Source organism: Lepidochelys kempii, chromosome 10 (genome assembly GCF_965140265.1).
Source record: "Lepidochelys kempii isolate rLepKem1 chromosome 10, rLepKem1.hap2, whole genome shotgun sequence".
NCBI classification, from domain to species: Eukaryota; Metazoa; Chordata; order Testudines; family Cheloniidae; genus Lepidochelys; species Lepidochelys kempii.
The window spans coordinates 8,377,408-8,405,335 of NC_133265.1; the positions used below are offsets into that span (position 1 = coordinate 8,377,408).

The 27,928-nt window shown below is 52.7% G+C and overlaps 1 protein-coding gene across 1 annotated transcript; it reads left to right on the forward strand.

The window, feature by feature from the left end:
* Positions 1-17,424: 17,424 nt before the first annotated feature.
* TNFRSF13B (TNF receptor superfamily member 13B) lies at positions 17,425-27,309 on the forward strand. Its single transcript, XM_073361378.1, has 5 exons — positions 17,425-17,516; positions 20,078-20,218; positions 21,559-21,675; positions 22,361-22,579; positions 26,780-27,309. Exons 2-5 carry the CDS (start codon positions 20,080-20,082, stop codon positions 27,052-27,054), a joined length of 750 nt encoding a protein of 249 aa, XP_073217479.1. The 5' UTR covers positions 17,425-17,516; positions 20,078-20,079; the 3' UTR covers positions 27,055-27,309.
* The last annotated feature ends 619 nt before the right edge of the window (positions 27,310-27,928 follow it).

Below are 27,928 nucleotides of genomic sequence, written 5' to 3' on the forward strand. Positions count from 1 at the left end.
GAGGCCCCAGGGAGCCAGGGCTACCCAAGAAGTGGGTGGAGCTGAGTGGGGAGGAGGCGGAGCTAGGGTGCCGGAGGAGCACCCTGATTTATCATCTCCTGATGAGGAGGCCCCTGACAGAAGTCCAAGAGGTGCCCTGGTGGAAACCCCATCCTCACGGTGCTAGACCCTTAGCTGGCCCAGGCTGGAGTCTCTTACACCTCCCCACAACAGCCTATCAGAGTCCGGCCTGACGGGCCAACATCCAATCCAAAGGGAGGGATGTTTTGCTCCAAAGCCTCTAAGGGTTTGTCTACACTGCACAAAAACCACTGCGGCCACGAGTCTCAGAGCCCCAGACTACAGACTCGGGCTCGCACTATGGTGCTGAAAAGAGCAGTGTAGACGTTCCCCCTTGGGCTGGAGCCTGGGCTCTGAAGCCCAGCGAGGGGGGCGGGGCTCAGAGCCTGAGTGGGAACGTCTACACTGCTCTTTTCAGTGCTGGAGCACGAGCCCCGCAAGCCCCAGTCTGTCCCTCCTGACTCCAACTTGCTGTTTTTTGCAGTGTAGACGCACCCTCGGAGGACATTGCAAAGAGGGAGAGCAGAAGCCAAACAGGGGGGCCTCTCCATCAAAGTCCATAAGAACAGCATCACTGCCGGCCAAGACAGCATGGCCCTTTGGGAGAGGGTTCTCAGCCCTCCATGGCGCCCTGGCTGGGGCCAGTGTTTGAGTCGCCCACCTGAAATACCCTGGTGGGGAGCTGATCAGAACGCAGAGAGGGCTTGTGTGTTTGTCTGGGGCCTGGAGGGTGCCAGGTCAGCTAGGATCACAAGTCCTTGCCAGCAGAGAGGAGGCTGCAGTCTCGTCCAGAGGTGGTGCGGTGCTGTTCGGGATGCTAATTAATTAGCGGCTGTAAGGCCCCCGCCCAGCTCCTTGCAGATCTAGCTAGCAGCGTGTTATTTCCAGTGGCTTTCCCCTAGCTAGCAGCAGACAGAGCTGCTTTCAATGGCCCCACTTCTCCCCTAAAGATTTTAGTTGGCTGGGGGCTGGTCACATTGCGACCCCTTCCTGCCTTTCTCCGCTCCTTCCCCTCCTGTCACCCGCAGGGTGTTGTGGAAGCGTTTCTCCCTGCTGTGCACCTGAGCGTCATTGGAGGAGACATCTGCCACCGGATCGTCCGGCCGACAGGGAGATAATGCACTAAGGCTGGCCCCGAAGTCCCTGGTGGGGGAGCCAGGAGCCAGTGCTCGGGGCTGGCTTTGAAAGGCACAAGTAGCAGCGAATACAGGGCCAAGCTGCGTCTCCCCTGGCACCAATCAGCCCATCGCTGGCCAGCACTGTCAGGTTGGCCCATCTCTGATACGCGGGGTTTATCTCACACTGCTGCATTACTCTGCTTCACATTTACAGCCCTTGCATTGGATCCAAACTCCAAAGAGCTCAGCTTGGCAGGATGATACCCCCAGCTCAGCACCAGACAACACCCGCACCATCACACAGCCTCCTCGGTCAGCTTCTCCTATGTGACCCCCTGCTGGGAATACCCTGAAAGGGATACACAGGCCCAGTCCTGCAGCCAGCTTCAAGCCTGCGTCTGTCTCCGCATGTACAATTTGGGGCATCCCCATCTTGTGCACTGCATAGGTGGGCTCCCAGCCTCTGGATGAGCCAGTACAGATCACTTTGCTGGTGCCAACCTGGCAGAGCCAGTCATAGCTCTCTACCCAGCAGGCAGAAGAGCAGCTTTAATAGGACAAGGGAGTCTCATAGAAGTGTTCATTGCAGGCTGCAGGGACTTAGAGGTGGGCACATGCCTGGTGGGTACATTGCTGCAAATGGGCGTGGCAACAGCTGATTTTGCAAGCTTCATGGAGAAGGCATCTTCCTTCTGTCTCTGTGCTGAGAGGGGAGCTCTGGCCAAAACCCGCCACAAACCAGTGAGAAGATCAGGGTTTAAAGGGAAGGCTGAGTGAAGGGGGAATCTGTTCTCCTACCGTGCATAAGTCCGAAGATCCCAGCTCCAGCCGCTGGCTCCCAGCTCCCCAGACTGGGAGCAGGAAGCACAGGTGAAGTGCTGCAGTGCAGGTCAGTTGTACCACAGCCCAGCAGTGGATAGAGCCCTCCCCTCATCCACCCAGGTCACCTGGCAGCCACCCCAGGAACCTTCCCTTCCTGTTGACCCAAGGGGCGTGGGCCATTCTGGAAAGCCAAGAGGCCGGCACGCAAGGAACCGGGAATCTAGATGTTCAGGCCCAAAGCCACTGAGCCTTCCCACTGCAGGCTCCCTGCTGAATGGGGATCATGACTCCAAAGTGTCTCCCAAGGAGCCTGCTGAATCTGGCCTCACTGCTTTGGATTTTGTTCTTTTCCGCTGAAAGGCCAAGGAAGCAGAATCTTTTCCATTTCCATGTGTTTGCACAGGCTAAGCCTGGCTTGGAGCTCCTGCCTGCAGGCTGGGGCACAGCAAGCTTCTGGCAGAGCTGCAAAGATCAGTGCATTGGACGAGCTGCAGCCCTAGGCTCCCAGGGCTCTAAGCCCCGATACCTACGAAAGAGAATCCCAGCCCCCAGGGCCAGGTCTGCCTATTCCCTTGCAGCCAGGCCAGGGGTGTAAGCAGAGGCTGCCTTAGTCAATGGTGCCACCTGCTGGTGAGAACAAAGAACAACCAATCCCTAGGGCGGTAGGCCAGGAGGCCGCTGGCAGGGAGCTGTTCTTTCTCCCTGAATGCACCAGACAGCCACATCTCCCAGGGCCAGCCTAGCCTCTCAGCACAACCCTGCTTTTATAACTAGTCTGGGACACTCTCAGCCTGGCCCAGACATGCTGAGTTGCATCCCTCCAGCAGCTTTTCCACAACACCATCTCCACCTGGCACGGTACAGGCTGGGGAGAAACTGGATAGCTCCCCCGTACAGCCTCAGCATAGGGCCAGGTGCCCAGAGGGCATGCGCACAGAGTGGCAGTCTCAGCTACACACTCCAGGATGTCCTACCATGCAGAGAGCTGGGAGGAAGGAACCAAGCAGAGCACAGAACGAGACACCGTCCTGGCCCACAGCGCTTGCAATTGTTAAAGAACAGAGACCTGGAAGGGCACTGGGGGCAGAGAGAGATGGTCGCAGCACGGCAAGCGACTTCTTTCTCGGATGCACACTAGCCTGTCTTAGTTGGGTTGGTCAGCAGGGGTAGGGCTGGCTGCAGCAGTGTGAATTAAAGAATTTAATTAAATTAAAATTTAAAAATTTAAAATTTAAAATTTAAAATTCATAGGTCCCCAGAAGGGACCATTGTGATCACCTAGTCTGACCTCCAGGATAACACAGGCCATGTGACTTCCTTGAATTACTTCCTGTTTGATCCAGAGCAGATCTTTTAGAAAACATCCAGGCTTGATTTCAAAATCGCCAGTGAGGGACCAGCCCCCATGACCCTGGGTAAGTAGTTAATCAGCCTCACTGAACCTCCGTTTCAGTCTGAAATTAGCCCTGCGCCCACGTCTGGAAAAATGAAGCTGAAATCCTCAACTGCTCGTGCCCGCCCAGAGTTTTTATGCTGTGCAAATTCCCGTTAGTGTGTGGCGAGAACGTGTGTCCCCGGGACCCGGCAGGCAGGACAATGGAAATAGCAAACCGGTTCCTGTCCCCCTTCCAGGAGGGCCCAGCCTGCAGCAAAGCAGAGAACGTTGCTGTTTCCTGTTGGAAGCAAGTATTTCCTGTTTGAACATGACAGTTCTTCTGCTGCATCATCTTCTGAGCACCCAGCCACCCCACGTGTGCGTGTGTGCTGGGAGGAGGTAGCGTGTTTAAAAAATGACTCTTCAGCCACGGTGGTTTGGAGCCAGCTGTGCCGTCGCCCCCACCTTACAGTTGCTAGTTTCAACCAAAAGCCCAACCCCCTACCCTCCCTCAGTGTCTGTTCACACTGCCAAGTGAGTGCATCTTGCCCTGGAGTGCAGTGTCCCCGGGTCATAGAATCATAGAATATCAGGGTTGGAAGGGACCCCTGAAGGTCATCTAGTCCAACCCCCTGCTCGAAGCAGGACCAATTCCCAGTTAAATCATCCCAGCCAGGGCTTTGTCAAGCCTGACCTTAAAAAGCTCTAAGGAAGGAGATTCTACCACCTCCCTAGGTAACGCATTCCGGTGTTTCACCACCCTCTTAGTGAAAACGTTTTTCCTAATATCCAATCTAAACCTCCCCCACTGCAACTTGAGACCATTACTCCTCGTTCTGTCATCTGCTACCATTGAGAACAGTCTAGAGCCATCCTCTTTGGAACCCCCTTTCAGGTAGTTGAAAGCAGCTATCAAATCCCCCCTCATTCTTCTCTTCTGCAGGCTAAACAATCCCAGCTCCCTCAGCCTCTCCTCATAAGTCATGTGTTCCAGACCCCTAATCATTTTTGTTGCCCTTCGCTGGACTCTCTCCAATTTATCCACATCCTTCTTGTAGTGTGGGGCCCAAAACTGGACACAGTACTCCAGATGAGGCCTCACCAATGTCGAATAGAGGGGAACGATCACGTCCCTCGATCTGCTTGCTATGCCCCTACTTATACATCCCAAAATGCCATTGGCCTTCTTGGCAACAAGGGCACACTGCTGACTCATATCCAGCTTCTCGTCCACTGTCACCCCTAGGTCCTTTTCCGCAGAACTGCTGCCTAGCCATTCGGTCCCTAGTCTGTAGCGGTGCATTGGATTCTTCCATCCTAAGTGCAGGACCCTGCACTTATCCTTATTGAACCTCATCAGATTTCTTTTGGCCCAATCCTCCAATTTGTCTAGGTCCCTCTGTATCCTATCCCTCCCCTCCAGCGTATCTACCACTCCTCCCAGTTTAGTATCATCCGCAAATTTGCTGAGAGTGCAATCCACACCATCCTCCAGATCATTTATGAAGATATTGAACAAAACCGGCCCCAGGACCGACCCTTGGGGCACTCCACTTGATACCGGCTGCCAAGTAGACATGGAGCCATTGATCACTACCTGTTGAGCCCGACAATCTAGCCAGCTTTCTACCCACCTTATAGTGCATTCATCCAGCCCATACTTCCTTAACTTGCTGACAAGAATACTGTGGGAGACCGTGTCAAAAGCTTTGCTAAAGTCAAGAAACAATACATCCACTGCTTTCCCTTCATCCACAGAACCAGTAATCTCATCATAAAAGGCGATTAGATTAGTCAGGCATGACCTTCCCTTGGTGAATCCATGCTGGCTGTTCCTGATCATTTTCCTCTCATGCAAGTGCATCAGGATTGATTCTTTGAGGACCTGCTCCATGATTTTTCCAGGGACTGAGGTGAGGCTGACTGGCCTGTAGTTCCCAGGATCCTCCTTCTTCCCTTTTTTAAAGATTGGCACTACATTAGCCTTTTTCCAGTCATCCGGGACTTCCCCAGTTCGCCACGAGTTTTCAAAGATAATGGCCAATGGCTCTGCAATCACAGCCGCCAATTCCTTCAGCACTCTCGGATGCAACTCGTCCGGCCCCATGGACTTGTGCACGTCCAGCTTTTCTAAATAGTCCCTAACCACCTCTATCTCCACAGAGGGCTGGCCATCTCTTCCCCATTTTGTGATGCCCAGCGCAGCAGTCTGGGAGCTGACCTTGTTAGTGAAGACAGAGGCAAAAAAAGCATTGAGTACATTAGCTTTTTCCACATCCTCTGTCACTAGGTTGCCTCCCTCATTCAGTAAGGGGCCCACACTTTCCTTGGCTTTCTTCTTGTTGCCAACATACCTGAAGAAACCCTTCTTGTTACTCTTGACATCTCTCGCTAGCTGCAGCTCCAGGTGCGATTTGGCCCTCCTGATATCATTCCTACATGCCCGAGCAATATTTTTATACTCTTCCCTGGTCATATGTCCAACCTTACACTTCTTGTAAGCTTCTTTTTTATGTTTAAGATCCGCTAGGATTTCACCATTAAGCCAAGCTGGTCGCCTGCCATATTTACTATTCTTTCGACTCATCGGGATGGTTTGTCCCTGTAACCTCAACAGGGATTCCTTGAAATACAGCCAGCTCTCCTGGACTCCTTTCCCCTTCAAGTTAGTCCCCCAGGGGATCCTGGCCATCCGTTCCCTGAGGGAGTCAAAGTCTGCTTTCCTGAAGTCCAGGGTCCGTATCCTGCTGCTTACCTTTCTTCCCTGCGTCAGGATCCTGAACTCAACCAACTCATGGTCACTGCCTCCCAGATTCCCATCCACTTTTGCTTCCCCCACTAATTCTACCCGGTTTGTGAGCAGCAGGTCAAGAAAAGCGCCCCCCCTAGTTGGCTCCTCTAGCACTTGCGCCAGGAAATTGTCCCCTACGCTTTCCAAAAACTTCCTGGATTGTCTATGCACCGCTGTACTGCTCTCCCAGCAGATATCAGGAAAATTAAAGTCACCCATGAGAATCAGGGCATGCGATCTAGTAGCTTCCGTGAGCTGCCGGAAGAAAGCCTCATCTACCCTCATCCCCCTGGGTCGGCCCCAGATCGCAAATGGACGGGGGGTCTGGAGCTGAGGCGAGAAGAAAAACATCACTGGAGAGCTGGGCATTTCGACTAAGGCTGCGAGGCGCCCAGAGGAAAGCACCCAGGGCCTGCATGGAGACAGCATGTGTCCACAACACGCCTCGGGGTGGGAGCCGAGCCCGAGAGCCCCAAGTCCCTCATTCAGAGCATCACGGACTGCAAAACCCGTGTTTGGCCTGCCCTGGCTTTTGATGCTCCTGGTTCTCCCTGGCCCAGCCTGCCCGACTCGCCTACACGCGGAAGTCATGCCTGTAGACGACCTAGGTGGTTAGTTACGTTGACACTAACCCTTTGGCTCTGCGTGTCACACTCTTGAACTGGCACAAGCAACATCGCCAGTGTCCCCACAGAGTAAGCATGTGCCTCTGGCCCAGCGGCATTCTGGGTTGTGTTTACAGCTCATTGCGGGATACCGGCTGCCATCCAAGGGAGCAACACCCATCACCCCCTCTGCCGTACCCCAGAATTCCCCAGGGTACCAGGAGAAGTGCAGGCGTCCAGCCCGTGGTTTGATGGGAAAGCAGATTCCGTGACACCAGAGAGGCCATGGCACAGCCCCTGTGATGCCGGCCGAAGCTGCAGGTGCAAGGAGTTGCCAGAGGAGAGTCGGTGCGTTGATCGGCTCTCGGAGCAGCTGCACTCCGTGGCCTGGCCCGCCGGCACAGAATGGCGGAGCCGATTGTTCTGGGGAGCTGGGGTGACCACGCTCCTGGAGCCACAGGCCTGCTCGCACCAGCCCTGCAGCACCAGGCCAGGAGACAGGTGGTGGGGAGCCACCTGGGGCTGGCTCAGATTGCTACCGCTCAGCGGGGGCTGAGGGGGGGGACACCAGCCTGCAGAGGGGGTTGTTTGGATGCACGCAGGGCTGGAGTGCTGCTGGGAAGGTGGGGCTTCAATTAGATACACACATGTAGCTGGGGGCAGGGCTGCTATACTGGGTGCCTGGATGGCGGGGGGGGGGAGGAGGGGCGTGTGTGTCGGGCAGTGCTGGGGGCCTGTGTGGCTGGGGGCGGGGGGGCTTGGGGCAGTGCTGGGGGCCTGCATGGCTGGGGGGGGGGAGTCGGGGGCAGTGCTGGGTGTGTGCTTGGCTGGGGCTGCTGAGCTGGCTGAGAGTTGACATGCCGGTAGTTGAAGCTACAGTCAAATCACCAGATCTCAGCTCAGCCAGGAGGAGCAAACCTGCCCAAAGTGCTTCTCACTTCCTTGTTAAGGGCACGAGAAGGCGGCTCCACAAATCACCAGCTGCTATTTACAGAGGCAGGTTTCCCCTGCCAAGCCCCGAGTCAGAGGGTGGGTGGGACAGACCGTGTGCTCCTGGCCACACGCCCTCCCCCGGTTCATTCCGCAGTGCTGGTGCCCCAGCAGCTCACCCAGCCTCACTGCAACAGCTGCAGTCAGGCCCCAACCTTCATGAGACCGGCTGGCAAACCATGAGGCCTGAAAACCCAGTGGCTGGGTTCTGTGTAGTCACTTCCTGCTCTCTGCGCCGCCAGGGTCACGTTTGCAAACTTCTCTCTGCACCAGGGAGGGTTGGCAACTCCCTTTTATGGGTAAGGAAAGCCGAGAGTCCCCCAAAATCCCCTGCCTCCAGGAGGTAGGGATTGAGGAAACTCCCCAAAGATTGCCAGAACTGTGCTGAAATCCTGAGAGGTGGGCAGCACTGCACAGCTGGTGTCAGGCCCCCGTTAACCCCTGGCTGACAGGCTGAGCCCATAGCCAGCCCTTCCACAGGTGTGGGACGGGGACTCCGAATTTCACACAGCATCCACCCCACCCCACACTCCCCCTGCAGCCACAGTGCACCCTGGTCCCCCGCCCTATGTGCTGTCCAACCCCCCATACATATAGTGCACCACCCACACTCCTGCAATACCCCCCCGACACACACTCACCCCCACACCCCGCTCCCCCTCCACCACTGAATGTATCTGGGATCTCTGAGCTGGGGAGTTCTGCTGCCCACTGGGATGCTGGGCGAGGGAAGCCGGGCTGGGTCCCTTCGATGTGATCCTCCCCGCGGCTGCGGTACAGAAACCAGCCTCCTGCATGGCACTCCTGGTCAGCAGGCAGCCTGAGGAGGCTTCAGGACTGAGCTCTGCTCTCGCCTGCCCCTTGTCCCTTCTGGCTCTGCAGGAGACACCCTGGAAGGGCAATGCAGAGACGCTTGCCCCCCCCGCCGTGCTGCACCAGGTCCAGGGCACCTTGGCCAGCACTGGCCTGCCTTTCACTGGAGGGCTTTGCTCACGCACCCCCGCTGCCTGGACCTCCCAGGGGAAGCTGGGGCTGTTCAGCAGGGTCCCCCCGGCTCTTGTATGACATTCTCTCCAAGGACTGGTGGGGTGATTTCTTCAAGCTCTGCCTGAGCTTGTCTCGGATGGGGGAAGGGGGTCTCTTCTAGCCCACGAGCCCCTCGGGCAGGGATCTCTCACCGTCCACAGCGCTGGCAATGATGCAGAACGGGGGCGGGGGGAAGGTGAAGAAAGCTCACGCACTGCGGTGAGGGAAATACTGACTTTACAAAGCCACTTGAGCTGGACTTCCCCACAAACACCCAACCAAAGCAGCAGCGCCAGGTTCATAGTCTAAGTCAAGGGCAGGCCAAGCACCTCTAAGAAAGTTCCAGAGTGAGCTCCACGGCGGCCCTGCTCTTCATTGCAGACATGTGGACCCAGTTCCGAGTGACTCCAGTGCATCCTGGGGCCTTGCGTGTCCCTAGAGGCACGCGCTCTATTTTATCCCTGGCTAGATGAAGGCGTAGCCTATAGGCCATAGGTAGGCCCTGCCCAGGGCCCAGCTCATGAAGTCATGGATCATGCCCAGGGCCCAGCTCGTGAAGTCATGGATCAGGATCTCCGCTTTCATTCAAAGTAAATTGTTACTTGCCCTCATGGATGCACAGATAAGCTTGGAAATGGGATAGGAGTAACTGATGCTGCCAGAGTCTGCAGGGAGCCTAAAACTGTAGCTCCAAGAGGAATGAACTGCCCCATTCATCTGAACTGTGAAACCCACTGCCACTCCAAGGAGGGTGGATGGGACACTGGCATGGAGTTGGGGCCTCATGCGGGCCATTGTCTTAATATGGACTAGTTTTCCCCAAAGGAGGTGCCACCTCCAAGCTCCTGGCACATTGACAGTTCAGCCCCCAACTGACTTGGACAATGCAGGAGGCCAAGGCCGAAACCCCTCGTTCCCCAGAGCAGCGGCTGAGTAAGAAGTGGCGCCGAGGGATCCTGGGCAGGAAAGGTAGAGGTTGTGAAGAAGGGCTGAGGGGAAAACCTGCCATAGAGAATGTTCCAGAGGCTCCACTTCGAGCCCCCAAATACCAAACCCTCTATGGCTGAGTGGCCTCGGGTTGGAGCCGACGCTCCTTCCCATCAGTCACTGCAGGAGCCTGAGCAATATTTGCCAGGTCTTTTACCCCTGTGGGGCTGGTGGTGGCAGACTCTGGGCTCTGCCGTGCAGCCAGGAGGAGGTTTCTAAGCTTTGTGGCTTTGTTTCCGTTGAGCAGGTTTAGCTTCAGACCTCCTTGCAACTGAGGAAAAAATAAAGATTTCTCTTTTCAGTTGAGTCAGAAAATGTAAATCTTCCGCCAAGGAGCTTGCAGGTCCCTGGGGAGAACAGTGCAGCTCTCCGGTGGGGCCACGTGGCTCATCCTTTGAAATCCCCTGCCCCCAACACAGGGCCTGGGGAATGGGCTGCATGGACAAAGCTGTCTCTTGAAGCTCCCGCTCCAAAGCAAGGGGGGATCGCAAGTGGCCCCAGCTTCCGCTCCCCAGCGGCTAGAACTGCCTCACCCTGCAGACCCCCCCGCGTGTTCTAGGGGGTCTCCCGTGGACCTCAAGGGGGACCTCCAAGGGGAGTTGGACCATGCCCCAAGTTCACAAAGAGCCACCACAGAGCAGCCTCTCTACAGCCACCCTCACAGAGAAGTCCGCGTTCGCCAACACCTGACTCCCTCCCCCCACCCCCCGCCCACCAGGATTTGCAAGGGAACAGACAGGAGCAGAGTGTTGCCTCTCAACCCCAGGCCTATGATGGCCTCTCCTGGTTGCCATGGAACCTGGCTGCCTGCCTCCACCCTGGACAACCAACACTGGCAGTGTGCCTTGGTCACAATAAGGGACTCAGTGACTCTTTGCTCCGTTCAAATCAGTGACTGGATGGTGCCTCGTTCCACCCCAGCAACAGAGCAACCGCCACAAAGGGAACAAGAGTCCTGGTGGCAGATACCTGTTCGAGCCCAGACCATGTGGCTGGATAGCTCACCTCCAGTGCCTTGAACTACACCTGGAAATGAACAGCCGGCCAGCACACAGCTCTGGGGTGAGGAGCCACCTGAGACCAGTCACTGCAGCCGCCAAAACCTCATGTTCTTTCTAAGTGGGAAGTATTGCTGGAATGTAGCTTCATATATATGGCTGCCTGTCTCGCTCACTCTCCTCTCCTATTCCCTGCAACCTCTTGGCGATGGTAGCCAAACATTTCATGTGGCTTATTGCAAACCCACGTCACCACTCCAACCCCGGGGTATCACTGGTAGACACATGCATGAGAACTATACCTACAGCAGGAACCTAGTGAAACAAAAACTTTCCTCCATTCAGTTCTGCCCAGTACACTACCCTCCTGGCTGGAAGCGGACTCTCCGAGCTGCAACGGCTCCATTTTAACCCCACCGGTGGTGCCTGCCCTAGGGAGAGGCACTTTGGTAAGGGCGTTTCGGGGGGGGGGGGGACTCCTGCCACCACTGCCTGCCCTGTTCATGGCCCTGACCAGCTGAAAGAATTAACTCCCAGCGCAAGGGGGGAGGGATAGCTCAGTGATTTGAGCATTGGCCTGCTAAACCCAGGGTTGTGAGTTCAATCCTTGAGGGGGCCATTTAGGGATCTGGGGCAAAAATTGGGGATTGGTCCTGCTTTGAGCAGGGGGTGGGACTAGATGACCTCCTGAGGTCCCTTCCAACCCTGAGATTCTATGATTCTATGGACCAGTGGGATGCAGCCATGACGCGAAGGCTAGCCCTGTGCTGCAAAGCAGCATTCAAGCCACCAAGTCCTGCTCCCAGAATCAAGGGCTGGTGCAAAAAGTTACTTGCCCGGCACCAGCTGTGCCATGCAAGATTCAACAGGTCAGACTCTGGGGCGGGAGAGAAACAGGCACTGACAACCTAAGGGTTCAGAAATGAAACTCAAGGCTGAAATGAGCCTTAGGATTCGTGGTGTATTCCCCAAATGAGAAGTGGGTAAACTCCACTTACCTGTGTTTACCCTCAACTACACTACTGCCAGGAATGCCAGCTTAGCTGATGTTAAACACACTTCACAAAGGTTATGTGCAGAGAGGGAGTTTTGAAGCGAGTGGGGAAAATACCTTCACTCTCCCTAGAGATGCAGCTTCTCCCACACACACCCTGCAGAAACTGTCCCCCCCACACCACTCACTGAACTGCAGCCCGGCTGAGTCATCCTCCAAGTCACTGGTTTCTAAGAGCCCCCTGCTGCCTCACAAGGAAACTCGACACATCACTGCACCTTTCCCCAGCTGATTAGCTGGGCTGGAGGGGTTGAATTATTCACGTAACAATACAGCCAGCACAAACAAGAGTGGAAAGCTAGATGGTTTGTTTCTAGTCTCGCATAGACTTGTCACAATCACTTGTCATTAACACGACACAAGTCCTGTGTGGGGTGATTTCAGGGGGTGAAGCATTCAGCAGTGTAGTGAGTGCAAAACACCTCTGCATCGAGCTCCGTATTCACACATTGCATTAGCACATCTAATGCGGAAGCTGCCTGGCTCTCTTGCCCAGGCAGTATTAAGGAAGGAGTTTTAAACCTAGTCACGGCCTGAAAAACCCCTCTGTGAAAATGGCCTCATGGGGTTCCACATTTACACTCCTTCGGCGACTTGCTGATCAAACTCACTCCATTTACAAGGCCAAGTAAGATTGTTCAGGCTGCCAGCTGTGCTAGTCAACCTTGCTCTGAAAAATCAAGCTGTGTTCTTTGTGCTTTGTACATCACCAGCCATCAGCAACCCTGGAATCAGGGCCGGGCAGCTAATTTTGCTGAGACAACAAAGCAGAGCAGAACCCAGCTTGCCTTCCTGCAGCTGCTCTGGCTCTGCAGACCTGTCAGTGACGACGAAGGGGACAAGAAGTGCTGTCTCAGGGTTAAAGCAGGAGGCTTGGCCCCAAGGGAGATGGCTGCGTGGCTTGCGCAAGTCACCCCCTTTCTGTGCTGCAGTACTATTGGGAGTCTCTACTAGTGGCTGATTCAGAAGTGAGTGACTCACCGGCTGGCGTGCCTCCTTGTGGCCAGGCGTGGCATAGCAGGCTCCCCTCATCTGGTGCCCCCTGGCAACAGCTGCGCTGGCGGATGGTCCACCTCTCGTGACTCAGCCCTCCGGCCAGGTCACATATAGATCCCCCACTTCCCGGGTAGTAAAGTCCCATGCCCAAAATAGATGCATCAGCATCTGCATTCACACTAGTTTCAGGCCCTCAGGACTTCCCCTGGGGTCCCCACAACAAACTCATCCCAACACATCCCACTCGGGCTGATGTTCCACCAAAGCCCTGTTGCAGGCTCCCCCAAGCAACAGCCTCTTGGCTCCTTGCTGGCTCTCTTGGGCTCAGCCTCAGGTCTTCCTCCTGGCCTCTCCCAGGCTTTGCAGGTTTTGCAGCCTCCTTCAGGTTTCCTGCTGACTCTGGGGCCTCCACCTCCTGCCATCCAGGCCAGGCCAGGCTGTGCCGTGCCAGGCTTCCTCACCCACCAACACTCCTCTGAGGCCTTCCTTCTCTTTGGGCCCGCCCTCACAGACACACTCCTCCCCAGGTGTACCTAGGCTGTCCCAATTAAGCCCCTTTCCATTTCATTAACTCTTTCCTGGCTTCTGTTCCTTTTTACCTAAACTCCCTGGGGAGGAAAGAGTGTTCACAGGTTCTGCCCATGCAGAGAAACAAAAGCATTACATGTACCTCAGCTTCCCCAGCTTCCGAGAGGTGCTGCGTGGCTCACGGTTTGTAAAGCACCTGGAGCTCAGCAGGTGGACTGTGCTAGAGAAGGAGAATGATGTTTGTGGCTATCTAACAGTACATGGTACAAACATGGTCTCATCCTTTTCTCACCTTCTTTCAGTCCAGTCAGGAATTCAGAAGGGAATGCGACTTCCTGGCCTGATCCTCGGCAGGGTCCTCGCCTGCCTATAGAACTGGAGTCGTGATGAGCCCCCAGAATTCAGCCCATGTTCAACACAAGAGCGTGCGGTCGGTCACTTCAGGTGAACGCGCAGCATGCTGGGTATAGGTGGTAACCTGGTGAGGTCTTAATACTGAGCCTTACGGGGTGTTTATATGTTTACACGAGGACTTTTGCTTTCCTGCCCCCCATATTAAACCAGCCTTGGGTGAAACTCGGGGAGTTCTCCACTAAAACTGAAAAAAAGACTCTTCTGCTCCTGATAAAGCACCCCCACCTCAGGAACGTCCCTAGAGAGTTATAACCACCAAGTCTGCACAGTAGAGACGTCCAGGCGCTGGGAAATTAGGAGGACCCAGAAAGAGAGTCAATAAACGGTAAGATAAGCTCTGACCAGCGTTTTAATGTTGACCATCTGCATGAGCAGAGAAGGTCACAACTAAGTTACAATTTGGGCATGAAAGATAAAATGTAAAAAATGTGGGCAGGAAAGAGTGTTATACCAATAAAATAAAAACCAGCAGTATCTTATTAAAGGGGAAAAGGCAAAATGCCACATTTATTGTGAATACAGAAAGAATCCTAGTAAGCAGTTAGTTATAGCTATAACATTCCATTCAATTTCATATTTATTCACACATTCATTCATACACACACACACACACAGGTTCTGCAAGGTTGTTATCATAGTTACCAGCCTTAAGAGTTGCTCATGACAAGCCACTGGCCAGGTGGCCTGGACATGAGGAGGGAGCAGGGCCTTGTCAGATGGTCATCTGATGCTCCTGGAAGTTGGTTTGCAGAATCAGATCCCAAAGTTCTCACTTTCTAGAGTCCATTTTTATAGGAATTTCTTCCTATGCCAGTCTATGGGAATTGCTTCATCATGCTGTTGCTGAATCAATCAGCAGATGGCACATTCCTGACGGCTCCGTGCTGCCAGATGTTATCTTGTTCTTTGGTTCTCCCATTCTTGAGGCTGTTGGGTGGATTCCAGTCTGCCCTTTGGGGGGTCCTCTGGTTATTTCCACTTGACACCTTCTTCAGCTGATGGACACTGGATTCTTAGGCTGGCACCTCCCTGATCATTCAGTTATTATCCACACCCAGCATCCATCCACATACATCCTCTATCTCTATTTTAATCACAATTGTTAACAAAGCGAGATGAATACGACAAAAGGGCGGGGAGTCTCTGGGTGCTGTTTCTGTTGTTACAGAGTATTGGTTTGAGTCTCTCTCTGTGTGAGTAGTTGTTGTTACAAAGAATTGCTCTGAGAACAGACTCTGTCTTAGAATGTACTAACACAATTAGCAGCTTGCAAGTTTCACACATAGAGGGAGAGAAACAGCACCAAAAACCAAGAGACCTCTTCATTAGTAATACCCTGGAATTTAAACGATGGGGAATCAAACTCATTTGTGATTTTAATACAGAACTTCTTTAATATGACAGGAGGACACAGAGGTGCCAGTGTGTAACTGGTTAAATGTTTGTTATTGGGGCTTATGGGATAATGTGATCAGGTTAGTACATTTGAAGAAGGGAGCTAGTTTTATCTATAAAATGTAAATGAAAAACAATGCTCTTTGGGAACCATTTCCGTCCTGCAGTGCAACATCAAGCTGCTGGAACTCTGACCCCTCTGCCCTACCGTGAGGTGCAGAGGCAGTGCCGGAAACCTCCAGATGAATGAACCCCTCGCTGCCCATTGGGTGAAATTTGTCTGTATATTGGGAGTGGTGAGCAGAAGAGATTTACTTGGTATCCGTATTCTGTGTGTGTTTCTAATTAATAGATGTTTAGCGGACAACTGTGTAAGGCTCTTTCACTAGGAAAAGGTTCCGCAGACCCATAGAGCCCTGAGCCCCGAGGGACAGGGCATGTACTTAAATTGACCAGGTTTCTTGTGAGCCCCGTGGGTAAGGATAGGTGCCTTACACCCTGAGCCCTTGGAAGGGAAAGGGTGGAGGTGCCTAAATTGATTGGGTCATGCCTTGAGCCCTTGGTAGGATGTAGGTGGGATGCCCTGTTGAGTGAGCAACACAGGGCATAGCTAGCATAAATACCCCTTCACGTAGCCCTTCTCTATGTTAGATGACACAGTTTTCACAGTACGGTGGAGGGATTCTCCCCATCCTGTTTGGTTTTGTTTGACCTTCTTCCTCTGCAGCATCAGGGCTAGCCACGGCTGGAGATGGGTCTTTGGGTGGAGAGGGCTGGGGCTCTGAGGTGGCCCTGAGGACTCTCTGTCTCAATTGCTTGGCTGGCTGGTTCTTGCTCACATGCTTAGGGTCTAACTGTTTGCCCTACGTGGAGACAGCCTGGAATTTCCCCCAGCTCATATTGGTCTTGAACTTGGGGGTTTTTTTGTGTGGGTCACTTGCCGGGATTAGCTAGGTATATCTCACTTCATCATTTCCCTGACATTGTGGGGGCCTCGGTCCCTCCTATTCTCTGCTGGTGGCATATAATAATCTAGTCTCCTGCTCGCTGAAATACTTTGGTCTAATTTCAGCTGCTGGGTTTAGTGGGCAGATGGTGGCAATGGCCAATGTTATATTTCTGGCATTACGCTCTGTAACCGCTATCATGTTGGTGGTGGCTGGCACCTCGTCTACATTATGGGCCAGATTTTCACCAGAACTCAGCATCCACAATCGGGGCTTGTTAGGGGAGTGCCTTGCGTCTGCACAGAGGGAAATTGTGAATTACTAATGTGCCAGGAATTGGTGCTCAGGTGCACGTAGCATCATTCCTGAATTCTGTAGGACCAGTAAAACTTCTTGTGCATTGCAAATGGCTTCCCCTGGCAGCTGTTTCCACCCTGGCTTCACAGGCTAGATTGTCGAAAAAGCTCAGCTCCCATTTAGGCTCCAAATTCAGTGGCCTGGTAGATGCTGAGCTCTGCTGAAAATCTGGTTGCAAATGGAGGCATGGAGCACTGGAAAAATCTGATGCCCGCGGGTGGAGCTGGACCAGAGGTAGCAAACACAGGAGATTGTAGAGAAACATTCCCAGCACTTACAAGGCCTCAGCGTACCCATTCACTTCACTGGAATACAACCCGATCCCCACCAACTACATAGACCTGCTGCAAAGTGTGCTTTATGTAGCAAGACTTTCCCCCTTTTGTTGTCTTTTAAAGATGCACTATTCTGCAGTAATTTTAGTCTGAGACATTTTTTCTTGTACTGTGGGGGGAAGAAACCTCTCCCCCCTATTCTCACCCATCCCTGGGGGAAAAAAAGTCTCCTAAAGGAAAAAAAACACCTTGTTTTCTCTTATTTGCATGTTTGGTTCCTGACCTAGGGGGAGCAGAGCATGGACAGACAGACACCCACAGAGATGCCATAGTAGTGTGATGTGCCTCCCACAGAAGTCCCCTGCAGGTTCAGCTGAGCTGTTTTCCATGAATTAGCGACTCTGGGGTACCACCAAGCCCCTGTGCTGGAGGCGTCTTGCAGCAGAATTCCATTGACGAAGTTGTGGCTGCTACAGCTGCTCTCTTCCTGGCGTTTTCGCAGCCACCACAACACGGCACCAAGCCTGCCGGGGTTCTGTGGCCGCTGCACATCTGGCCCAGGGATGCCCCACCGGAGTCAACTCAATCATTCGCATGTCAGGTTAATTTGCGTAGAAAGAATGTGGGGGGAAACCCCAGGAAACACACGGCCCAGGCTCTAATCAAATCTAACTCTAATAATAAACCTCTTGAGTAATGAGCAGGCTCAGGGGCTGGAGCTCACAGTGAGATGGCAGGAGCTGGGGGAGACTAGATTTGACCTGAGACGAGACTGAGGGTGAGTACCCTGCCCACTCTTTTATTAGGCAGCAAGGGCTGGTGAGGGGAGTGGGCTGGGATTGGAGTAGGCAGAGGACAGCAGCGTCTGGTGCCATGGGGCGGCCGGGGAGGTACGTGGCTGGTAAGATCTCCTGCAAGGAGGGGAAGGCAGCCTCATTTGCTTGTTAGCCTTTAATTTACCTGCGTGCACACACCACTGCCATTTTGAAAACCCACCTACTGCTCCCTCGGGAGGCTGGGGGAGAGTGCACCCAGCCTGAGCGTCCATACAAGAGATGGGAGGGGAATGTAGCCCCTGCTCGTCCACAGCGGGGAGATGAAACTGGGGCCACTGCTCTGCTCTTTAATGTCTCTTCCTCAAGAGAGGGCAGGACGGTGTTACCCTGCTGCACGTGGCTAGGCTAGATCGGGCTCAGTACCTGCGGCGAGGGGTTGCTAACAGTGCTAAGGTCCACGTGCTGTGCGTGCCTTTTTCAAACCATCGAGTACCTAGCACCCAGTGAGCTTGAAAAGATTTGGACCCTTGCCGACTGGATGATAGAGCAGGAGGTGAGGAGTCAGGTGTCCTGGGTTCCACCCCCCAGCTCGGCTACTAGAGAAAGGCAGAGCATTAGGGCCCCAGAGACGGTGTTCGTTACCGGGGTGCAGATCCCCAGTCAAAGGCCACCCTTGGGCGACAAGAACTCAGCAGGTTTCTAGAGTTGTGCGTTACGAGCAGCTGTTTGCACACTGGGTGTTGTGAATGCTGGAAGCCATAGTCCCAGCCCAGGAAGGGAGGAGGTGCTGAGCTCTGCTGTGTGGCTGCAACACTGAAAACCCCAGCTGTGCTGCCAGACAAGAAGCCGCACTTTTGTTATTGCTGAAGACCTGCCTGGGTGAGAAAAGATCAAAGAGATTGTCCAGGACGGGCAATAGAACAGCAGCTATGGGCCAAACCCACAACCTCAGAACCAAACCCTTTCCAAATATCCAGGGGGTTTGGGATCAGATCGTAGCATCCGGAATTACCCAGGTGGTTTTGTCTTCATGTTCCGGTTGGGGCCTAGGTTCTGGTTTGGACCCCGCCATGATCTCGCAAGCACATGTTCATGGGCAATCTCAGGCCCACGTGGCACCGTCCAGCCCTCGTCACTGTCACATTCAAGATGGCAGAATTCTCCTCAAACCACAAGCGTCTGCTCTGGGGTAGCAGCTTCTTGCCGGAAGAGCTGATGAGACCAGAGGCCCCCTGAGCCCAAGCCAGCTCTGGATAGCAGCTCCTTGGCCATTCTCTATTTAAGTAGAAACAATTTCCGACATGAATGTGAACAACTGTGTTTGCTATTGCAGACTATCTGGTCAGATTCTCTACTGCCTTTCACCTTGTGTGGTTATTTATAGTCGTGCAAAGCAGGGGTAATACTCCACCCTGTCAGAATGGGAGCATTTTACATCCACTTGGCTCTGATATAATGGGCACCCCAAGGCACATGGTGTGGAGAATCAGGCCTCAGGCACCTTAGAAGGGGAAGCTCCCGGAAGTCGCAGGGCATGCTAGCAAGCTCTTTGCCCTCAGCCTTAGGTCTGTTCTCTTTACAGGTAAGCAGACACTTTGATCTAGGCCTCCTCGATACCGCAAATACAGCTGGGTCCAGGGCCCCACTTCTCAGCTAGCTGACCCTGGATGTGATTAAAACCCAGTTCTGTTTGGCAGCACTGCTAGGAACTCGTTAGTCAGATCCACAGCCCTGGTTCTGCCCTTTGTTGGGTTCCCTGGAAGCAGCTGCATTTGCAGCACAGACCAAGGCCTCCTGCATTAGAATAGCTTGATGGGGGCCCAGTTGATACAAAAGTGCATGGCTGGTTGTGTCTCACTGGAACACGGTTGTCTGCCGAGCCCTTCCTATTTGTAAATTTCACATCTTCATCATGCCTGACCTTTTCTTCTGACAGCTTAGCCCTTACTGCATTTGTTCAATCATATCTGACGAAAAGCCATTCTCTCTCTCTCACACACACACACACACACAGAGAACATGCAACTTGCTCACACAAACACAGGGAACATACAGCTCACACACACACATGGAATGTGCAGCTCACAAAGTGGAGCAAGGGAGGCCTGGCACCATGCCACTGAAATAAATGGAAGTTAGGTACCTAACTACTTTTGTGATGCTGGGCCCTTCTCATCTAAATCCCGAGGAGGATGGGAATAGGAAGGGGTTGCCATGGGAATCAGGACGTTCTCCCCAGGGTCACAGCCTGGACTGTCCTTGGAAGAATAAGCAAAGGCTGGGGACGGGTGGTTGCAGCTCCAGGCCCTCAGTTGATCCGACTCTGGAACAACTCCCCAGGAATACTCCTTTTGTCCAGTCTTGCAGCCTTGACAAATGCCCGGCTGGCGGCTCAGGGTACGCAAGGGACGGGCACATGTTCATCCCTAAGGCCCGTGCAGGAGAATATGTCCACTGCTCAAGCACGCTCCGTGCTAATTAACCAGGTGGCTCCTCTCCAGCCCTCAAGGCTGCCAGGTTTGGGGTGTCTCCAGATCTCCCCCCATCCCCTTCTGTTTTGCAGACATGCTTTCAATGTGCCCAAGGTGGAAGCCCATGACCAACTGCACAGAGCAGCAGTACTGGGACAATCTCCTGTGTCAATGCATCTCCTGCAGAGTTGCATGTAATCGGCCTATTGTGGAGAGATGCACTACCTTCTGCGGTGAGTGCCTAGGGAGCTGGCTAGCCGGCCGGCCATGCACGCATACTGGGCACAAGTGGCTGGTACTGCACCACGTTTGGCGTGTGGGTGCATTTGTCTTCAGAAGTTTGTATTATCCCACTGGGCTGCAACAGGGAAGTGATTTGGCTGAAGGAGTTTACCAGAGCGACACTGCAAGGGGCTGGGTGTAAAGGCTTTTGGATAACACAGAGGAACTCAGCCCCCACCCCTTGGGGCCAGTGCCTTCCCGCTGTAGGAATCAGGGAGGCTGGGGGCTAATCCCTGGTAGGAAGCACGGCAGTTCTGAAGGAGCAGCTAGCAACGGGGGCGATAGTGAAATCCAGCTTCTAACTGGCACTTGGAAAAAACTCAGTCAAAGCTCTGCATTGGCTTCAACGGCGTAGTTGTCATACAAGTATCTGAAGCCAGAATGGTTGGGGAAATGCAACCCCCTCTTCCCTGCCCCCATGGCATGGCTGGCTCAGCCACTCTTCCTTGGGGCCAGTCCCAGCATGCACCAGGAGCCAGTTTGTAGGAGCTCTGCTCTTTCTCCCACAGCTCCAGCTGATTCCCCTTCTCAGGGCCAGTTCATTGCAGACCCCTGCAGCTGCTCACCCCTCCTCCGTGCAGGGAAGAGGCTCTCTCTGTGAGATCTGCATCTTAAAACTAGAATGATAATCAGCAGCCCACAGGTTCCAGTGAGGGGGAAGGGGGCCCTGAGCTCACCAGCACCTGCATCTGGATGGGCCATCTCCAGGGCAGATTTCCCATTCTGCACCCGGTGATAGCACCTGGTTATTAACTAAACAGTGATGTCGCACACGGGGCTCTCCTCAGCTCCTCCCATTCTCTGCCTGTGGCACTGAAGAGTTTATGTTGCTGAGGACTGTAATACTTAGGTCTAGTTCTGGTGTGGGGTTTAGTGTGTAGGTGCTGGAGGGGATTGGTGCCCTCTGACATATGGGATGATGTGGTAGACCCTTCTGGCCTTAAACTCTAGGACTCTAAAAACAAAACTTTTGGAAGACTTTTCTTCTGCCTTCAGGTTTTTAATCTCCGAGGTCATCCTGGGCTCATAGTTTCAGTCTGTTCTCTGCCCCATGAGGCCTAGGCCTTTACTTTATTAGATATTCTTGTCCCCCTATGCTCAGGCTTTAAGAAAACCACCAAATATTGCAAGACTCCTGACAAAACTGGCAGCACTGGGCCCGCTCTGATAACAAGGCTACCCCGGCCCCTGTAAGCAGGCCCCAGGGCATAGATCTAGACTCTCCCACAGCAGTAGCTCCTCTCGTGACATATTGAGCAGGATGTATTTCTCTGTCCCCTCCACTCTCCAGCATCAATGGAATGCAGCAAGCAAGCCGGCTTCTACTACGACGAGCTCTTGAGAAGATGCATCAACTGCTCGGGCATCTGTGGGCAGCACCCAAGCCAGTGTCTCCAGTTTTGTGAGAGTAAGGCTGCAGGATGCATCTGACAAACAGCCCTGGCAAATGCTCTCAGGGAGGGTGGGATCCAGGCTCCATGCTCATGCAAGCTTTGCTTTGGGCACATTCAAACCTGAGGGCCAAGGTAGGAGGACGTGTAGGTGCAACTTCTCTCCCTTGCTCTGGGCAGGTATCAGCTAACCCCAAGCCCTCTTAGGAGCCTTTGATTAGACTGTATTAGCTTCTCTAGGAAGGTGGGGAAGGAAATATTGGGGCATGCTCTTCCTCTAGCCTATGCTATCTGCCCTTGGCTCTCCATCTCCTGCCAAGAAGTGTGTGTTTCCCTTTCTTCCTTTGTGTATGTTTCTTTGATTTGCACTATTGTTTGCTGGATCTATCATGCCGTGGTGCTTCTCACATCGCTGTGCTGCCTTGGGGTGGGGAACTTCTCCATATTCCTGAGACTTGCATGCTGGGGGGGAGGGGGGGAAGGAGGGAGGAAGAACCTTGCCAAGGTGCTTATGTAGATAGGGGGTGAAGCTGAACAGGACAAGGCCTGCTCCACTTGCCCCATGGGAGGGGACACCCCTGCAGATAAGGGGATGCTTCCAAGGCAGGTAAAGGTCTTCTTCTGACTGCTGTATCCCCAGGGCAATGAACCCCTTCCTGCCCTGCACTGGACTACATGAATGTGGTTGTGTTTGACTTTCAGATAAACTAGTAACTACCTCATCCCAGATGGCTGCTCTGGAGCAGAAGCTAGGCAGTGATCAGGACCAATGGTTGGTTGTCTACCTGCTGCTGGCACTCTGCCTTTGCACCGTGATCTTCTCTTTGCTGGTGGGCTGGACCCACTTCAAAAGGAGGGGGGCGGAGGTCTCCTGCCAGCCCACCCCTGGGACCTGCCACAAGAGAGAGGATTCCTCAAAAGGTAAGTACCAGCTGCTGGAGAAAAGAGGTTATGGAATAAAGAGTCAAAGGGGGAGATCATGAATGGCTAGAAGCACCCACTACCGCACCTGAGCTGGGAGATAGATTCAGACAGCAAAGAACATGCTGTCGCAGTCTCTCTGGCTGGGAAGAGGACAGTGTTCCACACCTGCTACAGGCCAGGGGAATGGTTATAGGACAAACTGGTGCTCTCTGGCTGCTACCCCATGCCCCAAAGGGAGGAAAGAAGTGACTGAGCTCTTGGTCACGTACCCTAGAGGAAAGGAGCAGGAGGGTACCCAAGGAAGAGCACTGTCCTTCCTAGGGCACAGTACATCACACAGTTGCAAACCAGGCAGGCCACTGAAGGGGGCGTGCTGCTTTTCAGGAGCAGAGAGTGTTTCTGGGCATGGGTCAGTCCTGAAAGCCTAATGCTGAGTTCTCTCATCCATCCCTTAAGTGCTTCTCTTCGTGAGCCTCTGAAAAGATTTTGTTCACAGAGGGGAAGGCCAGAAGGGACCATTCTGATCATCAGTCTGACGTGCTGAGCACAGGCCACCGAATTGCACCCAGAACTACGTTCACGAATGTTTGCTGGCAGAGCAGGCCAATGGATTAGTCGTGAACCCAAGAGCCTAGAGATCAGGGAAGATGGTCGTGTGGTTAAAGTAATGGACCGAGACCAGCAACCGTCTCTCAACTCATGACTCTGCCGCAGAGTTCCTATGTGAATTTAGGCAAGTCCCAGTCTCAAGGTCCTAGAGCCCTACCCGTAAAACTTACCCACCTCAGACTGGCTGTTATACAGATACATTTATTAATGGCTGTGAGGTGCTCGGACACTACAGCTCTGCGGGCCACGTCGGTATAGAGATCTAGGCCTAATCCTGGTTCTGCCAGTGGCTTGGTGCATGATCTTAGCCAAGATGCAGACTTTCTGCATCTCCGTTCTTGCTGTACCCACCTTGGTAAAAGCTTTGAGATCTTGGGCGTTTAATCCCAGCTACTCTCTGGAGCCCTTTGAATGCTTATTAAAGAGGCCATTAGCACAGGACATGATCCCATCACCAGTGTTCAGCTACCAAAGTGCAACCCCAGGTAAAGAGAAGACTCTTCAGAATGGGAACAAGGTGGTTTGTGGCACCCCTTGGACAGCTGCCACAGAAATGCTTGTCAGCTGAACCATGTGAGCCTAGCCCGTCACTGTTTCAGGCTCCCCAGGCCTGCAGCTGCCGTACAATCCTTACGCAATCTTCTCGTTCCACAGCAGCTTGCTGCTTGCAGCTAAAAATTGTACAACAGCAGGCATGAAAGCAAGAATTGGCATCTAAAGCTTAGCCTGCTGTCTAGGAATAATCAAGCTAATACAATGCTTTGCTCTTCTAAAGCACCATGCATCTGACGATCTCAAAGCACTTCATGAACATTAATTAATTAAATATCATTTATCTGAGGTTCATTTTACAGCTGGAGAAACAAGATCCAGAGAGCTTTAAGTCAATGGCAGAGGTGGGACTAGAACCCCAACTGCCAGGCTGTGCTGTGCATTGCCATTCAAAGGAGCAGAGCTGTGTAGCCACTGACTAGCAGTCTTGGGCTCTCCCTCCTCAGGCTGGCAAGGGCTAGGAGGCAGCTGGTGAAATTCCAGGAAGGAGAGGTAGTAAAGAATAAGTGTCTCTAATTAATCAGCCAGCCAATCAAGGAACAGGACTGACTGTCCTTTAATAACGATCACAGGTCTGTGTGCCTTTGGTCAGGGCGGCAATTTGGCTGTCCTGGGGCTAATTTAACAGTGGCTTCCCACTTGCTCATTAAGGGCTGGCTGGACCAGCCACTCCACAGGCTGAATTCTCAGGGACTTCAAAGGCAGATTGAGGCCCAGGGCAGCTGCAGTCTCAGGCCCTAAACACTTGCATGTAGCTTTGGCTGAGCAGTGAGCCAGCTTGTTTACAGGCCGCTGGGCCCTTGCTTTGAAAAACAGGTCCCGGACCTGGGGAGTAAGCAGCTGAACGAGAGAGACAAAAAGACTAGGAAGAGCCACCCCTGAAGGCAAGGAAAGGAAAAGAGAATTGAAAACAGTTCTCCTCCGGTACCAGATTGATGGTAATTTAGGATCCATGCTAGCATGGGACTCAGGAGACCCAGTTCCATTCCCTGCTGTGCCACAGATTTCTTGTGTGACCTTGGGCCAGTCACTTAGGCCCAGATTTTTTAAAGCTATTTAGGTGTTGTGCTCAGCAACAGCCAATGGGATTTAGACCTCTCAGTGCCTAAATTCCTTTTTAAAATGAGATTTAGGCTCTTAAATCAGCTAGGTGTTGCGATAATGAGTGCTGACATTTACAGATCTGGGCCCTAACTGTGACTGATTGCAATGTGAGTTAGGTGTCAGCTCAGTGGTTTGAGCATTGGCCTGCTAAACCCAGGGTTGTGAGTTCAATCCCTGAGGGGGCCATTTAGGGATTTGTGGCATAAATTGGGGATTGGTCCTGCTTTGAGCAGGGGGTTGGACTAGATGACCTCCTGAGGTCCCTTCCAATCCTGATATTCTATGATTCTATGATTCTAAATACCTTAGATCAGGAGTTCTCAAACTTCTTTGCACCGTGACCCCCTTCTGACAACAGAACTACACAACCTCAGGAGGGGGGACTGAAGTCTGAGCCCACTTGAGCCCTGCTGCCCCAGGCAGGGGGGCCAAAGCCCGAATCCCACTTCCCCGAGCAGGGGAAGAGGGAAAGGGGGGAAAGCCTGAGCCCCACTTCCCCATGTGTGTGTGTGGGGTGCAAAGTTGAAGCCCAAGGGCTTCAGCCCCAGACAGGTGGCCTGTAACGTGAGTCCCACCGCCCAGGGCTGAAGCCCTCAGGCTTTGGCTCCAGGAGGTGGGACTCAGACTTTAGCTTTGGGCCCAGGCCCCAGCAAGTCTAGGCCAGCCCTGGCGACCCCATTAAAATGGAGTCACGACACACTTTGGTGTCCTGACCCATCGTTTGAAAACCACTGCCTTAAGACAATCTGGGCCCTGTTCTCTCTGTGCCTCAGTTGTCCATCTGTACAATGGGGATAACAGCTCTGCCCTGCCTCACAGGGGTGTTGTGAGGATACATTCCTTAAAAAGACTCTGATGTCCTCAGATGCACTAGTGATGGGGGCCAGAGAAGAACCTATGATTGATGGTCTCTCCCTTCCATCTCATCAATATGGAAAATCAGACAAACATGCAACATAATGGGTCACTTTTACAGTCACTTTTCAGTGCAGAAACGTAACTTAAAAAACTGTTCCTATCAGCATTTGTCTGAGGACACTGTGGCACTGGGGATTGATTTTAAAGGGCCTCCCTCAGGTTGGAAATGATTTATTGTGTTTTCAGAACAACTCCTCTTATTCCCCTTTGGCCTAAGAAGATCCTAGATGATGAAAACGGAATGCTCTACCCGTCTCATTTTTAGACATCTTTTAACTGTGGGGCGGTTTTTTGTGTTTCACTCCATTTGGACAGTGGACGTAGAGGCCAGTCACTTTCACTTTTGGGATCTAGTCCGGTTTCTCACAACGCTGCAGTTTTCAAGCTGCACACTCAGCAGCGGGAATGGCCAATCAAAGGGCAGTACAACTGGTTTGGTTTTTTTTAAGTCTCAAAGTTATTTCTATTCATAGTAGGATTGTAATAACTCCCATCACCACTGCCACCCACCTGTATTTGGGGACTATACTACTTGTTTCAGCCCCCTCAGCAGAGAGCTGGCTTTCCTTGAGTTCTACATCTCTACACAAAGTCAAGGTGCTGGGGTTAGACCTATGCAGCTACACAGCCCTTAGTTGGTTCAAAGGCAACAGGACACATACCATGCAACAGGCTTTGGCTCAGGCAGGGCAGGAATGGATGTCCTCTCCAGTCCTAAGACGAGCCTTGTAATTCTCCCATCCATTGGTGTTCTATAGAGCATCATATGGCACTGGCTCTCCTTGCTCCTGTTAAATCTCATTTAAAGAAGTCAATAGTACGTGGCCTTTTCCTAATGCTGCTCTTCCACCTCAGCAGTTGCCGTAGTCACAGGGCTGTTGTGTGGTCAGGAAGGAGGTGGTTCTCCATCCAGGATCACACATGGACGGGGAGGAAGACATAAGCCAGCCTCCTACAAGATGTGGCACCTGCCCCATGGGAACCTTCGCTCTAATACAGGTTGTGTCTTTACAGATCACTTAGTGGAAGTGGGGAGCGTTGGAGGCGGATCCACTGGGAGCAGACTACCAGAGCCTGTGGAAACCTGTGGCTTCTGCTTCCCTGAACAAGGGCCTGCCATGCAGGAGACCAAAGCATGTCACAGCTCCTTCTATCATCCTGGAGCAAGGGCTGCCGCCTTGCAGGCTGGGATATCCAGCACAGGAAGTGCTGGGGCTATCCCTGCCCCTGAGGATGGCCATTTCAAAATCATATGCTCTCCATCACAAGAGAAGACACCGATGACATGAACTCATTGAGCAATGTGGTGGTGATCAAGGAGAGAGGTAACACTCCCTGCACTCAGAATAAAGCTGCTTGCATTTGATCCTTGCTGTCCATCTTCAGTAAAACACAACTGTACCTTGCCTGCCAGTCACGATAGAAGCTACCTTCACACCATGGAAACAGACTGTGGACAGTCACTATTTTCTTCTACTATGGAAATAAAATTCTCATGATTGTTATGCACTCACCATAAAGTCTCTTGCATCCTTTCCAATGTAGCATCACACACATCCTCTAACCTGACCTCTCCAGGTTCTTCTAAGACTCTAGCATCAGTGGAACCAAAAATTAAATCAGGCCTTTTCATGCTGGCACCTGCATCGCTGTTACTGGCTTTGTAAATGGGTTTGATGCACAACCTGGGACACGGCACTGCAGAGTGCAAGTCTCCTCTTTGGAGGACTCTGCCTGTAAACCAAGCAATTCTCAAGCAACAGTGAGTCAGTGACATGTCTTTTATAGAGGTGACAGATGCAGAGAAACTGGATCCACTGCAGCTAGTCAGTGCTCGCCCTAATCCACCAGAGCACCAATAGTAAGTTCTTCATCCCCATATTTCATAAACCCCAGAGATATTGTGAATCTTGACACTTCACTCTCAGATTCACAGAAATGTAGGACTGGAAGGGACCTCAACAGGTCCTCTGCTCCATCTCACCACTGAAGCAGGAACCAAGTAGATGTACGCCATCCTGGTCAGGAATTTGTCTAAACTCTTCTTATAAGCCTCCAATGGTGGGGATCCTACAACCTCCCTTGCTAACTTATTCCAGTGCTTAACTAGCCTTAAAGTTAGAAAGCTTTTCCTAATATCTAACCTAAATCTTCCTGACTGCA

Coding starts and splice junctions, on each gene's coding strand:
- TNFRSF13B (XM_073361378.1), top strand. CDS start 20,080: ATGCTTTCAATGTGCCCAAGGTGGAAGCCCATGACCAACTGCACAGAG. Junction 20,219..21,558: donor GAGATGCACTACCTTCTGCG/GTGAGTGCCTAG, acceptor TCCACTCTCCAG/CATCAATGGAATGCAGCAAG. Junction 21,676..22,360: donor GTGTCTCCAGTTTTGTGAGA/GTAAGGCTGCAG, acceptor TTTGACTTTCAG/ATAAACTAGTAACTACCTCA.